Consider the following 17,728-nt stretch of genomic DNA (forward strand, 5'->3'; position numbering starts at 1 on the left):
AGAGCGAGAGAGACGAAAGGCTTGGACCTCCTCATCGTTTGGGGCCCAAAAATTAAGAAAGAAAAAAAAACGCTCATATCAACTCTCGTTTGGCCTATGCCATTTTATTTTAATGATTTTCGCCCTTTTTTGCTGTTGTTATTATTTTGATAACACTCGAGAGCTTTGGGTTCTTTGCGAGTGCCCAATGCGAGTCCCATTACGAGACGGGTCTACCGGTACGAAAGCAATAATGATGATCGTAAAAGATGCGCTGCTGGGGATGCATTTTGTCGTCCAGAGAATTCAAGTACAGTGGACGTTCTTTCTGACAAGTTGGACCGATCGCCCTAGAGTATATCAGATTTAATATTTTATTTGCTAAATTCTTAATGGAATAATTCCTTTTAAAATTGTTAGACAACAACAATAGACAAAAATTCCACAAAGTTTATTTTCAGAAATGATGGTTTATAGTACATCGACCACTTTTCAAGAATAATTTGTAATCGTCATCGTTATATGTTATTTAGAAATACCTTGAAAGGTCATGCATGAAAAGCAAAGAAAAGAGTTTGAAGTAAATTTTCACTTTCCGTTTTTTTTTTCTACACTCAGAAGATGTATTTACAGGACAAATACTTCTATACCCTTCCTGAAAATAACTGCCAACCAAGTAAATAAAATTATATTGATACGCTTTTTACCTTTTATGACAGCTCTTTGAAGCAGTTCAACCTGCTGCTGGCAGTAAGCTGGCTGCATCCTTGGTCCATCCTTGAAGAGACCACATACCTCGTTCGTTGGTTGGAACGGGCAATACAGAACCGAACCCGATAATCACGATAATAAGTTCAAAATTGAATATAATATCAAATAAAGACGAGATGCCTTATTTCGCTTCTTCTCTGCGAGGTTTTTTTTTGGTTGCCAACATATTCAGAAAAAGGGTCGTAAAGCGAAAGTAAAACTAACGATGGAGTTTCATACCTCAAAGTTTATGCTGGAAGCGGAATTTGTTTTTTTTGCAGCCGTCAAATTGCAAGCTAATTATTTATTTGAAGGAGATTATTAAGAGCATTTTCTGAGACGTAAAGTTTGAGTAAGCTCTCACCAAAAAAGATGAATTTTATGTGTTTTAAATAAAAAATTATAATAAATTAATCTTTAATTTTTATGAATAAAATAACACCAGGAAGAAAGCTATGTCAAAGCTTCTGATGATTCAATTCGGCTTCGGTTCATTACGATAAATGATCATTAAAAGAAGATAAAACGCCATCATCAATAGAGAAAACCGATATTGTTACATTACAGTCATCGTTACGAAACAATCCCTCCAGGCTTCTTCCTGCGCTTCTTCCATTTTTTAGCAAATGAGACCAATAAAAAGCGGAATAACGTCTATTAAACTACACCGAACGAATATTTCAACACCTCTACAGGGTGATTCTAACGACCGTTCCCAATCGGTAAAGTGTCTGGCGTTGTTGCCGAGCTTACGATGATCCGATTACAAAATGCACTCGCATTATCACTTCGCAGTGCCGCAAGGGGTCTTGAGTTACGTTCCGGTACTTTTCATCTTTTTTTTTTGCTCTGTATTTTGTTATAATGACCACAGATTCTGTTCGTTCGTACTCGAATGCGAGATGACTTAAATGGCTTATCTTTCAACCCACACACACACACACCTCCATCCCCGAGGGTAAGGTTATCTTTCTCGCGTGCTGCAGCTGAAGCGGCATCGAGCCCTCGGCCCAATGTGTGAAGACATTTCGTTACAGTACGGATCGGGTGTTTTCCTTACACAAAAGGCGCCGAATGTGATGGAGTTTGTTTCGCAAAAAAAATAAGAAACACCCAACTACTAGCCGTAACAATAAATTGTAACTGTGCTCCCCTTTTGCGAGTTTATTTCTCAAGCGCATTCAAAACGATTGCAAATATGATTCTCGCTCCCCCTATCTGTCGGTTCAACCCTCACGCATATCAACACTCACCTGATGGGGCCGACTCGCTGGGGTCGAGTTGGTGGGGGCCGTTCTAGCCAACACAGACACCATTAGATCGCGACCAGAACTCCCGGAGGCTGTGCGAAACGCCCGCCAGATAGCGTTTCGCACAGAGGGTCACCGCAAAAAGTGAACGTACGCCAGCTGATTTCCAAGACCAAAACCCGACGTACGCTCGTACGGTGCGACATTAGCCAACCAGCGACCCAACCGGTGAACTAGTTCCGAGCTGGTAGCGATAGTGAAGGGAAGATAAAAATTAGATCGGTGGCTGTACAATGGCGCAGTAGTTACACGGGGGGGTACCATGTTTTTTTTTTTGGCATGGCGCAACGCAAAGCCACACCGTCGTACAATTGGCAGGCGATTAGATAGTCGCGCAAGCAGCATCGAGACGTTCGCAGAATGTACGAAAAATCGTGTACCATTTGCAAATGGTGTAAATGTGCGAACCAGTCTCGAGCGCTATGATGTTTCGCGATCGATTTGAAAGGTAGACAAAATGGTACACCATTAGCATAGATACCGTCTGACATCGATAACGAGGTGAAACACGAGATCGTATTTTGAGTGTGTTGCTTCTAAACGTCGTTTACAGTCCGAATGGGGGAGATCGTTTATGGCATCTAGCATACAGGAAGATGCATTTCGTTCCCTCAAAAGTGAGTTGAAGTAGCTAGAAAACAAAGCAATGTACCTTTTTGTGTCATTAATTTAATTTTTCTGCCTTCGTACCGGTCGGGTTAACCTCCGTCGTAATTGGACTCGTAAATTCCGTTCATCGTCCGACCTCGAAGATGCATTCCCCCACGTGCGCAAAGATGCGCCAATAATGATGATGATGATGATGAATGTTCCTATCATACCATGTGTGACTGTACGCGTACATGCATGATAAATTTCGTACCTTTTAGGTCCAGATGACACGAGTCCTTCATTTTGACAGCCGAAAGGAGCCCGTTGATTTCCGATCAGTCTCGATCGATCACTTGATTCAATAAAGTACAGAATAGGGCTTTATACCTATTGCAATGAACCTTACAAGACCTTCAACTTTCATCGATGAAGAAATTAATCAATATCAATCGAGCATTTTTTTTGTTGCTTTGTTTTAACGCATCCTTTTCTTTTTCCACAGGAACATATTCAGGAAGTGCTGGACAAATGGACACAGATCGACGACGAGATCTGGGCCAAAGTGATCGTCTTCGAACGGAACCGGCGTGTGGCAAAAGCTTACGCCCGTGCACCAGTACTGACGATTAACGGCTCGGATGATGGATTCGATGGAATGAGGTAAGTTGATCGTATGCCTTTACCCTTATAGCATACGGGGGGCGGGGAGTGGGTCAAGAAAGGAAAAAAAAATACAAATTAGAAGAAATCTCCTATCTATAAATCGATTCCGTTTTATGGGGTTTCTGTTTTCAACAAGCCTTTTTTATGATCTATTTGAGGTGCTTTCATTGTTGCTTGATTACACAATTTTAAATGTTCATCATAAAGCGATGGTGTCACTGTACTGTAACGATTCCCACAGAATTGATTGTGGAGTGTTATATCATTGCGATCGAATAACTGAAATGTCATCGGATTGTGATGCAAAATATGATCTGATTATACATAGAAAGCCCTGGACATTTTTACCTTGTAACGATCCTTTTTAAAGTTTTAAGCAAAAGGTGCAAAACTTCTAATTGAGATATGCAACAGTCTGCACAAACGTATACGTTCCTCGCCTATGCGGCTGTTGAACTCTTTCGTCCTTCTTTTGGGAGAAAATTCATTCAATTTGGTACGATCGATTGTTTTTCTCCTTGTTATGTGCTGGTTTGTGGTCTAATCGAGCAAAAGTGCACCATTACCTCCAGCTCACAACCCCCCCCCCCCCCACCCCCCTTTCAAACAACACTTCATCCCATCCTTCCCCTCTGATGGAAAGTGAAAGTTGAAATTTCGTACGAATCGAATGATGGGTTCGTTGGGCTTGCGTGGTACGGTTTTAGAAAATGAAAACAGTTGTGCCTCCGCTGGTGGGCAAACGGGCTAGCGGTACCCGAACCATCCACCCGCCCGAAACATACGATCGCTCACATGTACAAGCGCCCACCGAAACATACGCGACTAATGGACGATAAATGGAAGAGAGCACTAATAAAATGACTGCCGACTGTGGGGTAGTTTATGAAAAAAAAAATGTAATAATACTGTACCAAGCCAACCAAACGCGGCTCGGGCGCACTCAACTCAACCGTACCTCATTGCGGCATTACGCGATGTTGCGCTTTCACGGGATCGTTGCGGTGCGTTCGGGCTATATTTTTTTGATTGTAGGTTTATTTTTCACCTCTCCTCGCCACCACAAACCAGGCTACCAAACAGGCCGGCAGGATTTTTGGGCGGTAATTGGATAAAGTTAAACGACTCAAAACGCAAAACCCTACCGCGCACGCGGTAAAGGTTCGCCCATACAACTTTTCATTTCTTTCATGACGTGTGTTTTTATTGTGCACATCAATGTGTTCGCTGGCTGCGCTTTACTGTATCGATCGCTTTTTTTTCTCTCGAACCGTTTCGTTTAAAGTAAGCTTCTGTGTTTTTCGCATCGTTCGTCTAATGCAATCGAAAGTCTTATGTAAGGCCTGGCTGTACGAAGTGTACATTCGACATGCGTACGATGGGCAGACGGAGCAGAATGGGATCATTTATTTATTTCGCTCATGTGAAGATCCCTTTGTTTTTAAAAAACGCATCCATCATCATCACAATGCAGGCATGGAGATCGTTTAAAATTTGTTATGATCCTATTAGTAACCGGACGTTGGATGAGCTCTACGTGAGGTTCATCACAACTCAGATTAATCTTTTTTTTATCCATGTTGTAGTAGAACTGATATAGACAGAGAAAGTATTTAGCTTCCCTTGATAACTTGATAATAACAAAAATCAATTTTCTTGAACAACTCCGATCGGAATTGTATAATTTTTAGAAGTTACCAGCTCAAATAGATCTATTATGCATTCTTTCGTAAACCTTTCAACGACTCCATTTTCTACCGTTATTTCGCAGTCCACTGTTCAGTCTACCAACGATAATAATTACACCTTCCCACGTACTTTTATGAGTGACTTTGTTGACCTCGCCTCATGTGCCAAAAGTAGCCATTGTGTTTTCGTGTAATTGACAACAGCGAGCTCTTCTATTTGGTGCTGCCCAAACAGTCGGCAGCACCCAAACCAGCCCCAGCGGTCCTAATGATGTCGCGTGAAACATATCGCTCCCTAACCATCGGCCACTGCCGAACGTGCGACGGCATGCAACGCAAACTCATCAACCTGGCCCCGAACGACGAGAGGTGAGGACGCCCTCGCTGCTCACTGAGCCATAAGCCTCAGCACGCCAGAATGCCGTTGCGAGCGTTGCATAAACGGTCCCTAGCCAGTGGCTTCTTCGGTCAAGAACTCGCGCAGAATCCGGGCCCGTGCGCTTCCGAATGCAATCAATCTTGTCTTGTATGTGTGTGTGCGGATTCGCTCTTCCAAGGTTGGTATGCGGAGGCACTGGCACTTGGTCCGTTTGGACCATCTCGCAGCGTTCCACCGAACTGGCCAAGCAGGTCGACCGGACGACAGCTGTTAATTTGCTATTGTTTTTACCGATCGCCATCGCCATCATAGGCGAAGTCGATTTTTTGTTTTCGTGAACGACGAGGTTGTTGGTTTTTTTTTTCGTTGCGTTCTTTTGCGAACCTAGCGGACGATCTAGCGGACACGTCACCTGAACGTCAAGATTTCTATCGTGCTGCTTCGTACACATCCGTGCCCTATTGGAACACGAAACCGTGCTAACGCTTGTTAGAGCGAAACTAAGCTACTCTACCGAAGCAGTAATAAAAAAAAATCAACAAACACTAACGAGAACTTTAGAATAAAGGGCTCCTGCCTAATGCTAAGTGCCACAACGTCACGCCATCTATTGTCAAATGTTTGAAGCTGTTTGACGTTTCGTTCGTTAGTCCGTTAGTTTGGTCCTCATTCGTTAAGGTCCCGGGTGCTACATGTTCTTCGAAGTTCTCCACCTTTGTTCCCTTAAAACAGACCTTCCTTCTAGCAACATTTGCTTCCTGCAGGGAACATTGAACTGAAACGAACTTCTCTGTAATTTTGTACCCGTCCCATCAAATCGATTTGCACTCGTGTGCATCTCGGAAAGTAAGAGAAAAAAATCAATTATCCTACCTTCATTCGAACAATTCGTCATCTTCCATCGCCATTATCTTCACCAACGTCATATTATCAGTTTTTGGCCGAGCGGCGAGAAGATTTATTACCTTTTCCCCTTGAGGCAGCGAAGATTGTTGGGTTTGGCGATTGTCTGCATTTTCAAAAATCAATTTGCTCCTCTAAGGATGCATAAATTGATTTGAAAGCCGCACAAGAACGATACCCACATCTGTCTTTGCGAGCCTGGACGAGTAGAGATGTTTAGTTCTCGTTACGAGAGTTCAATTACTGCCTTTTTGGCTGCTGGTCTTACGAACACTCTCACATGGAATGTCAATGCAACAAGACACAATGCCTCACCGAGAATGCTAACTAACCTCAATCATGCTTCACGCAAATGCAAACTACGCAAAAACCGTTCGACCAAACCACCGGCCCGGGGGCAACCTCCGGTACATTCTAGCAAAAATCCGTAAGCTCGTAACCACACCTTGGCCCCGTGTACAGATTTATGTGCAAAAGCATTTTTTTAAACAACATTCCGCTCACACGTACACCCGGTAGCGTACGAAAACGGTGCGCTAGAAGTTTGCTCGGAAGGGACACGCCGTTGTCTCGCACTCGACAGCCAAGAACCAGGAAGAACATTACGCCAGTTAGGTCTCTTTTGTTTGTGATCATTTCTTTTGCTTCATATTTTGGTTTCCTGCTATATGGGGTGTGCTTTTTATTCTGCGATTCAATCTCGATGCCCGTGCCGATTAATGTGCCGTTAGTAATAAGTCGCTTTTAAAGTGCACGAATTGGGTGTGTTTGGGCCTTTGACGCGCGTCGTGCTTGCTAGAGTTCATCACTCGACACGGGGGCAACCATTATGATAAACGGTTGATATGAGAAGGCTATTCGGAACCTCTCCATACGATGAATTTGAATGGCTTGAGGGTGTACAAAATGCAGATAGTGGTTCCTCATGCTCAATGTTGCTGAATGGGGTATTCATTTCTCATAAATATAATGCATGATGGATGTATCTTTTACGACACGGAAGCTTTAAGCTTTAGTGGAGGGCATAAATGTTGGTCTATTTTGTCTTATTAGGCATTATACGGACTAATAGGTCATGACTGCCTAGGCTTAATGGACTTATGTATACCATATGATTTTTAGCTCTTATATTCCTAGGAATGATCAGGTTCATAGAGTAGCGAAAAGCAAATCAGGAGCAGCGATAATGTTAATAAGAAATAAAAGATAGCATAAACGTTTGAAGTCCATCAATCACGCATTACAAGAAATATCGTAAAGTCTCTCGGTTCCCACGATAGTTAAGAAACAAAACGCTTGATCATATGTATGCAGACTCGTGAATCCTCCGACAGTGATATACGAACACGTCCCGGAACTGCTGAACCACTGCGACATGTCACCCATGTGGAAATATCACTGTCCAAGAGTGTACCTCTTTTTTGGACGATGATGTCACAAAAACATTTAGCTGCGCACCACAAATCAAACTCGCTCGATTGGCGCCCAGCGAACGATACCCGGCCCAGCTTTACCTAACCACCGTAATGTCCACAAAACAGGACAGTAGCGTTTCATCTCTTTCCCCAAAAACGTAGACCTTGCCGCAAGCCGAAGGTCATGTACACTGCTTTTGGGTTTGACATTTTTTGAGCACCCCGAGGCGGCGGTTTCGTTTGACCATCACCGGACAATGGACTCTTGCGTGACTACTGTGTCGCAGATCCTGTCCAGTTTTGGCACCTCCCAGATGATCATTGTACGCGCACGTCGAGCACGCTGCCGGAAGTGTTGTCTATTTGCCTAATTGCAATTGTATCGTCGCGCGTTTCGCATCTCCGCGTCATGTCGTGGGAATTTGTACGGGCGGTGGACAACTTCGACCAGAAGTTTATGGACAACGAATCAAGGGCGATACTCTGTTGCTATTGTAAATGTGATTTTTAAGTCGGTTTGCGCCGCAAACTGATGGTTTTTGGAGCACAGGCGGAAGAATTTATTCAATGTCCTAACGGGTAATTACAGCAGCTTTTAAATTTGAAACGTTTCCCAAAAAACACAGGAAGTACCGTCCAACTCCAACACTATGTTTAGGTAATTACAAACCTCTGGAAGCTGGGTTTTTCAATATCTGCATACCAAGTGATGTCTACTGCAGCTGCAATTCTAATAAGCTTGACGCAAGCGGAAATCCAACCTCATAGTTATGATCACCGGTCGTAATGTTTTCAGATTCGCGTCTGATTACGAACGACCTGTGGACTGGGATGGGTTATGGCGCCTACGTTGCGTTTCGTTTCGGGTTCAAAGTTTCCTTTTTACGAGCATTTGGACACTGGTGTCCACTGTGTCCACAACTCCTGCGGTACGCAACTCCGGATGTGTGGACATGGCTTGAAGAGGGCGGATTATTTCCTTTCCGTCTGTCGCACAGCGCAACGCCACCCCGGACTGGCAGGGAGTGACTGTTTGCTGCCGTTTCTCGCTGCAAGGTCGTCCAGTTTTTATAGGACTTTAATATATTTTTTTTCTCTTCATCCCAACCACCACCAGTTACCTTCTTGCTGGTTCGTAGCGAGGAGGTAGTCATTATTATTCGCTTATGGTGTGGCGTGGCGTTGGTCTTCCAGTTTTAAAACATTCGCCCATTGTAGACCAACGGAAGCGGCAGAGGTATATGTGCATGGGTGGTGGAAGCTAGAGTGAGACGATGAAATGAGAGTGGTTGGAGTCTCGAGACCTAAAAGACGGGGTTTGGCAGTGGCTGTGGAAACAATCGAATCGAGACAAAACGGATGGCGATTGGGTTTGTCGACCACGGCACGATCAAGAGATGCTGTAAGGGTAGTGTGACAAGGTGCTCCAGCAGCACACCCAGGCATTTCCTTCAACGATTCTTCCTCACATCGCACAAAGCTGCAAGTAATGGTGTGGTGCGTTTTTTAATCGACCGCATTAAACGAGAGCAAAATGGCAGTAAAAGTGCGAAAGAGATCGATCACGGATATCAGTCGCGTAGAGGACAACTAACTAGCGATCGCGTTATGGTCGATACGGGCATAGATCGATATGTTCCTCCACTTGACAACGCCCTAGTTCATTATATATTCAGTAATTCTAGAACATTATTATGGCATGTATTTGCATGAAACTTGAAATGAATTAGTTCTCTCAAAATTTTGAACATCTCAGATTATTCATTAGGAAAGCCATAAAGAATCGAATCCCAATCAATAATGGAGCGATTCACGCAAATACTAATACTAATGTCATCTTGGACGGATAATTTTAATGAGCTACATTTAACTGCTCTACCAAAGAAAAATATGTCCGTAAATACAAGGTCATAAAATGGAAGGTCCATCCCACACGCGACGTCGATTAGAAGTTGACAGTATATGCTAATGTTTTAATCAGACTATCGCACGGAGCACACCCACCGTGACGCCTGTAATAAAATGGCGACTAGTTGTTAAGCGCGACAAAAGGTCGAACAGTAATCACGATCGATTATCATACCGAAGAAATAACTAACTAGAAAGTGTGGCTCGCCGTACATTCTTGATAAGAAAACGGTATGAGTAAGAACCACCCAAGAATTGAGGATATATTGAGGTCTGTTGACAGATATCAAATTATTTCTTCGAGTCTCTCTCCATGATCTTGCAAATGACAAACACAAAAACTCTTCAGTCTGTCGTCTAATGTGGCTGACCTCAGCTACGATAAAACCAACAACCACCGTTACTAAAGCAATACCTCGCAGACTAATCAAACTCCGAAGTCCAGTAGTTAGGTTTCATGAGTCCAAAAGGGGCCACCATTAATTACTGGCACCATAGTTCTTCGTTTTGAGATCCACACAGCTCCGAACAAGGAACTACCGTACGTAGATTTGAATATCTATCAATTCGCATCAACATGCCTGTTTCCTTCGCTTGCTGGACGGAAGAAAAATTAGAAATGTAAATATTTTTGTTTACAACATTCACCTCCGGAAACTGCAGACGATCTGTTGATTACTTTAGAATTCTTTGCCGTCCTACCTCAAGATCTATCTTCTTGGACCCACCGTTACCGTTGTGTGGTGCAAGGTTCTAAGCTGGATTCTGCATAATTTACAACGAGCAAACGCCAGATTCGACTACAGAACGCTACCCGCGAACGCGACATCGGAACACGGTTTGTCCATTTCGTTCTGGTTCTTTACACTTCCCGATCGCGACTTCCGATGAGCCGCTGACCGGTGGTCACTCGCGCTTCGTTGGAGACATTCAAATATTGAAACCTCCAGAACGGGGGTTTTCCGTTAGGTTCCTCTTGTTAACATACCGCTGGAACTTGTGAATGTTTGGTGCATGCAGTTTTCGTCGCGATGAGTTGAACGGTCTTTGACTCATTAGCACACTTGTTACGATGATAAGCGATTTGCCTAGAATGGGTAGTAGAATGCAATCGCAGCCATGCGAACGGTGGTGCATAAATTGGATAAATGCAGAAGACGCTGCAGTCATCACCAACCGAACTTAAGATGGTGTGTTTTATGCAATTTCTAATGTACATCCTGTAACGGTAAATACTAGCAAAGTGCTCCTCAAGAACTTTTTCTTTGTTTTATTGTCTATTCTTTTAATCTATCTATCCTCAATTCTTTCCTAATATTCCTCAAACGATCTGGTTGCCTATTCAAAACATTCCAAAACCATCCTTCCAGCGTCTGAAGAAGCGATCCCTTCTATTTTTTGCGCAACGCACAAACCGACATGGCCTGACATGCCAATTTGTTCCAAATGTCAGCGTCGCTAAAATTCATGTTCCGAAAATCGGTTGGCCATGGATCAGTATGCCCCGCGCGCATCCCTTCACCAGCGGATGACTAAATGCATTAATTTTTCTAGTGTTTCGAAAAATGGGACGAAGTTTTCCCCTTCGCAATTACCATTTGTATGCACTTTGGGGTTCTTTTCGATAGCAACGAACAAACGGAGCGGGCAAAATTTCGCACACCAGCCTTTTTGGAGGCTGGGTAGGGAGGGTTCTTTCTAGCTGCGGGCAAACAACACTCCCAACATGCTATTGAGAGCTCGCTGCTCCGTCAACGCCTACCAAAAGTGGCGTTCTTCGGGGTGCCATTATAGAAGCGGGCCTAACCCAACACTCGAGATCTTGTTTGCGTCTTTTAAAGAGTGGCTCGATCTCATTCCATCCCAATATGCCTGTCGAAATGTAGTCCATAATGCAGTGGCAAATACAGTCCCTTGTGGTTCAATCGATTGAGAAGCTTATTAGCTACACCTTCGTACGCCGCATGTGCGACCATAGTAAAGAGGTCCTGCGTGTACTCCTGAGCTAGCCATATACGCTGCCCTCCAAGTCTGCGGTTTAAAGTCCAAGTCCGCCCAACCCATTCACAATTGCACCCATTGGCAACAGGGGCAGGAAAGACTTCAATGCGCATGAAAACACGAGCTGCCGCATATTCCGCTTCTTTGCAACATTCAGCAAGGGTCACAAATGCACACAGGGGTAGGACTTGTGGAGGTGAAAGTGAAATTGCAAACCTCCCTCCCGAAACAAGAACGCGCATGGCTTGGGCCCCACGCCACATTCGTGATGTCGTAACGGGTTCGGAGCTAGTGCGCCATGTCTATTTCGGAATGATTCATGTTTGCCATTCTAGGAGCGAGCAACCGAACCAACGCTCTGAACTGGACGCTGTTGGTTCAAAATGGAAAATAAATACCTAACAGTGAGGAAAGAAAAACTGGACCAATGTAGACTTTGAACTAATGGATAAAAACGCCGAGGTGGAATGAAACACCTTAGCAATTGCAATTGCACAATCGGACCAGCAGCCCAGTGCTGTACGAGCACGAGCCATATAGGACTGAGGCTCCCTCTTGTATACAACGGTTGGGTTTCACTTTTCTTCGCACGCCTTCCACGGTACCGTACGACAAAGCAGCAACATGACTAGAGCAAAAAGCTATAAAGCTCTATTGTGTTCGCATTAGGTTTGCGAATTTCTGTTCGAATAATTTCATAAACATGAACAAACACTTTACGGCAAATCGTCGCACCATGAACCCATTTGGCCAATGTAGTTCACAATGGAGTTCGCGCATCAATTTCTACATTTACTGACAACTAAATTCAACTCCATTCTAATCGACAATCTTTTCATTCTCTTTCTTTCCACCAGGATTGGCCTGTGCGGATTTGACAATCCGATGCGCGATCACAAAACCGAAGAAGTCAAGCGACATGTCGGACAGGTAAGGGGCAACTCCAGCAACCGAAATGAAGTTGAAAGTTATTTAGATCTTGGATGGGCCCTCCAAAAAATACCAAGGTTTTTAAAGGCTGCACCGAACGACTGATTTTTAGCGGCACGATTCGGTTACTTCCCGGCGAAAGGAACATCGTCATGAGCGTATCCTTCGAGGACGGGCTTCATCATCTGGCTGCTGATTTGATGAAATCTTCCTCAAAGGGGGGACCTATAAGTATGCCTCCGAATAATGGCTACGTCGAAGCGCCCGGAGCTAAAAACCGTTGGACCCTCGAGCACAGGGTGTTTCGTCGTCGGAGGCCTTTCGATCGTTGATGCCCTTCCATCGAGCGTGTACAACTTCCGATCATCGCAACATTTCTGCTAATCTCTTACTGGTAGCAGCTAAACATCTAGTACCATCCCATAAAGATCATCGAAGAATGATCACGTTCGCACGACTTGGGACCTAAGCGATGTCTAACAGCGGATCATCTTCAACGCGCGAGGTTGAACCAACCCACTTCGTTCGAAAGTGAAAAGATCATTGGATGATCTTTTACGAAATATCAAGGCTATCGACGTTGCTCCGGATATGCGAACAAAAAGAAGCATTCGGGTTTGATAACTTCTGCTCCAAACTAAGCACGATACAGCCACCAATGTAGGAGCCGTGCGTGATCAGCTTTCTTTACCGGCCCATCGACCTGCAACACCAGAAGGTCAACTGTTGAGCCGGTCAGTTCCGGCATTCATCTTCGCGCCCCGGTATCGAATCCATCTGGTAAGGGCACAGATGCAAAAGGGCAACAGGCGTGCTACGTGTTGATCGATTTATTGCCGGCCACGCTGAACCGTTTTGTTGGTACAACACCTTTTGCACCTTTGTTGGTAATTTTGAACGAAACGGAAGAAACCGTATTAAATCACGTCCAGTGAAACCGGAGCGAAAGAAACAATTTCCCGACCCGGTTTTAGCTTCCGGTATTTTTTTGACATGATAATGTTTATTTTCTTTCACCACCATTCAACATCGTTTCAATTTAGCATGTTGATTAACGGTTTGAAGAATGGTTTGGTAAAAATATTTCTAAATGTTGAACCTATTTTGACACGACGGTTGGGTTTGCGTAATCCGCGAAGATCCTTGCCATTTCTAGTGTGCTCTGCGTCTTTGTACAGCAATTCATAAAGCTTCAGCTGGCTTAAAAGAAGTCATATTTATGGCCATTATCTCTACAGCACAGAGGGGAAAAACGACGAACAACCGTCAGTGATTCATCCGCCTGCCATTCGATTCTACACCGCTCACACAGATATGGTTGTTTTATGGGCAGTTGCCTCGTTTCGCATTAATGTTACACAAAATATGGTAAACACGATGTTCACGCTTGTTAAAGACCACACGGGACAAGCGTACAACATTAAAAGCTTACCATCTGGCTAGCCAACGCCACACATCATTGTTCCAAAACAAATGAGCAACACCGAAGACTAGATCCGAGAGTAGGCCCGCTAAGGGACAATCTTGTAATCATCTGCTCAGTGAAGTTGGCGCTTCTTCACAGTATGTCTTCGTCCACCGTTGAAGTTCCCCCTCGGCTCAAAGAAGCCATAAAACAACAGCCACACATAGCGAAAGATTGCCGGTTGGAAAGAGAATGGAGCTGTAGCAATTTATGCGGACCTCGGATGAACGGTCATCGATCATTCCGGAAGCTCCCCTCGGAGTCACATAACCAACTCACAGCGAACCCATCAAACCATATGTTTTCGAGCGGGGGTTTTGTTTCCCCAAACCCAACAAGAACGCGTTCACTTTCCTTCGCTGGTCGGAATCCCCTTCAACGCACAGAACTGGTTCAGAGGGTTCGAGCGAATCGTGATGAACTTGTTCGGAGACACTTACCACCTTTGCTTAGCATGGGTTCGTAGAATGTATTCTTCAACGATATTTCTCTCGCTGGCAATTGCATGGTAGATGATCGTACCGAATGCCGACAGTGTGGCTGATGCACGCATGTGAAGAAGAACCGTCAAGGTCGTCAATTGATATTTAGCGTTCCCGCAACACAGTGGTCAATCGATGAATCGGACACAGCGTATGTGTACGGACAGACACACACAAACATTAATGGCGATTTCTTCGAGAGTTTCGTTCCTTCGTTATGCTGTGCCGGACCACTGCTAGACTGATGTTTAAAAGGCAAAATCAAAGTCTCGATAAATACAGTAAGAGCAAGGTTGAAGATGTAATTTTTGTAGTTAATGCAGTTAAACAAATAGGGCACATATGTGTACCCTACTGCTCATATGAATAGAATGGGTGCGAATGTGATTGATGATTGATGGAAAATAGGAAAGATCTTCCATCTACTTGTGCTACTGCGATACTCCTTCAATGGATAACTCATCGGTTTTAAACGATCTTGCACCATTAATCACACGTATATCTGCCGGTGTCATCATGAATTCTAGATTCTTGACTCAACTGCTCGGAGACTAGGATCAGCAGAATTTGTACAAATCTTTCCGTACCTAAATGCAAAGATCTTGGAGCAAATTCACACGACGGAAACGCATAAAGATGATTGCATACTTCCTGGTTCAGGTAATTTGACGCCTTATCGCCCTTTGCAACACGCAAAGTACGCCGACCAGACCGTACAAGGAAACTTACCGCAAGCATGGCAGATAATTGGAGTAATGCATTCTTCCATCCAAAGGTCTGGATGTTGGGCCGTATGCTGATCCAACAGCTGTGGCGAACGGAGTGACATCGAGTCAGGTTTAATCGTTACCATCATCTACAGATGTATACATGCCGCGTGGTAACAACGACATGCCCATTCCTCGTTTCCTTGAGGAATTATTTCAAGTGCAATTGCTTTCAACGATCAATTATGTGTCCCCCAATACACATGCTCAAATTCTCTGACATTTTCGAGATCCGGATTCTGACTTCTTGCCATTAACGTATTTGCAGGGTGTCAAGATCAAGATGGACGACGCAGGCAACATTCTCATCAGACGCTACTCAAAGAGCAACGTGTACGTGAAGAGCACGGCCAGCCAGCCGAATGAGGAGACGGCCATCGGTGCGGACATTCTCAAGCTGCCCGGTCAGGCTATAGAGAGTGAAAAGATTGTAAAGGTAAGGCTGGACACGACACAGGTCCCGTAACCACTAGCACACAGCTACCTACTGACCTCTTTCGCCGCTTTCTTCCATATACACACAAACACAGCTGTTCGACATGAAGAAGTTCCAGTCGAACGTGAACCGTGAGCTGCGCCGTGCCTATCCGGATCGCAGACGTCTCGAGACGCAGTGTCTGTCGGCGATTGCATTCGTCAAGTCGGAGAACGACATCCTCGATTGCCCGATGTGGGTACTGATCATCAATGTGGTTGCAATGGATATGCTGAAGAGTAAACTACCTCCCGGTAAGTCACAACACACTTCCCCGCACCGAATACACTAGCCTTCCTTTCGAACTCGACGTTCTATTTTTGCGCGACGATTGACGAAATTATGACTGTTTGATTTGACATTTGAAGCAAAGGTGTGTTAGCTTACGAGGCAACAGAGAGACAGGAGGATAAGAACCAATTTGAAGCTGAATTGGAATAGCGTGAAACCCTTTCGGCGATAGGGGGAAAACACTTTCAACAGCAGTACGTACCATTGTTTGAGTGCCGAGTTCCCTCTTCGTATCCCTACCGAAGAACTTCCTGATGACCGATAAGCTCGATCCTAACCTAACAAATGTCAGCCAGTTGCGTAAAGCTGCAGAATTTAAGCAAAGAAGAGAATGTTTCTGTCTACTGCAGCGAGCCGAGAGCCACAATCGGTTTCCCGCTACAAGAATAGACGGCGTTTGTCAGGTGAATGGCAACAAAGAAAATGTCTGAGTGGAGTTCCTCGATGGAGCAACCACCAGTTCTGGGAACTTTGGATCTTGGTCTTTGGACTGTGGAGCCGTCCGTTCCTGAAAGCTACCCTTAGGCGCTGGTATTTTGCTTAATTTTTATGGAAATTAGCACACGGTTACCAACCATCGAACGCATTGGTAATATTCTGCCGTTAGTTATTTGTCCCATTGTGTGGTCCAATTGATTGCCGGCCGGTTGATAGTTCGCGGCAACTGGCAAGCAATTGAAAGTGCATGCCTTGTCCATAAATAATATCTCTCCCAACCAAGCTCACCTTTTGGTCAGATTTTGTGCGTTTTACTTCTGTGTCGGTCGTGTTGCCATTTTGATAGACGCGACAAAGGGCGGTGGAATTGTGGTGTTACGTTTTATATTTAATGCAAATGAGATCGAGGAAAGTGTACGATAACAGCACATAGTGAAATTTGTTCGATACCATTTAGGACCTCGCTTAGGCGATTGTTTTAAACAGTCAATTGGACATTCAAGGGCAGGTTTTGTAAAAGTGATGTTGAATGCGTTACTTCTTAATAGAAACAAAAGTGCATCCACAACGATGAAAGAGAAATGCGGATTATACCAAGAACTTAACAAAGAAATTTGCATTGAAAATGTAAACAGGTTTTTAACCTTACATACTGTCTGATGTTGCCGTTTTCCTCAGGACATTTGATCAGATATAACAGGATATCATTTGTTTAAAAGAAAACATAACCTTTAAAGTTCTGCTGTAATTCGTTTGTGTAACTGCAAGTGATTTTCGCTGATCTGATCTGATTAAACGCGATACCTTAACGATACGAAATCACAGTTTGTTTTAATAGGACAACACAAGCTTTCCCTCCACAGCATTGGTACTTAGCAATCCTCTCCCAGCAATAACTGTATACTATCTAACTTTTGCTATCCACATGCTTTGCTCGTTAACGATCGCGTTGTCATTTGTTGAGGAAACGAAACACGGGTTTTTTCGCACTCTCTGCACATTGGCTGTGGACAGAGTTTCGTGTTCTGGGAACAGAGTTACAGAGTGGAGCAATGTGGAGCTCACAGACACAATTAATTTTCGACATGTTCTACGCGATCGATCGGACAATTGTTGTCATCGTGGTTTGCTGCTTTTATTTCGTGATTCTTCCGTACTCCATCCACACACTAGGTCACGTGGAGGTGGTAAACACGGAACAGTCTTCGGGACATTAAAGAACCGAAAAGAATAGAAGAGTTTTTTTGGTCTTTCAAACGTTCTTTCCAATCGGTCCGTTCAATCTGTGCCTTA

General features: G+C 44.2%; 1 protein-coding gene across 8 annotated transcripts in view; it reads left to right on the forward strand.

Annotated features, from left to right (window-relative positions):
• Nucleotides 1-17,728, forward strand: part of LOC125768126 (uncharacterized) — a 146,526-nt gene that overhangs the window by 125,649 nt on the left and 3,149 nt on the right. For all 8 annotated transcript variants that reach the window (XM_049435374.1, XM_049435375.1, XM_049435378.1 and 5 more), the window contains 4 exons: nucleotides 3,133-3,290; nucleotides 12,445-12,517; nucleotides 15,500-15,667; nucleotides 15,762-15,960. In XM_049435374.1, the coding sequence (XP_049291331.1) occupies nucleotides 3,133-3,290; nucleotides 12,445-12,517; nucleotides 15,500-15,667; nucleotides 15,762-15,960 (598 nt within the window). The remainder of the gene's footprint in view (nucleotides 1-3,132; nucleotides 3,291-12,444; nucleotides 12,518-15,499; nucleotides 15,668-15,761; nucleotides 15,961-17,728) is intronic.

Source organism: Anopheles funestus, chromosome 3RL (genome assembly GCF_943734845.2).
Source record: "Anopheles funestus chromosome 3RL, idAnoFuneDA-416_04, whole genome shotgun sequence".
Taxonomy (NCBI): Eukaryota; Metazoa; Arthropoda; class Insecta; order Diptera; family Culicidae; genus Anopheles; species Anopheles funestus.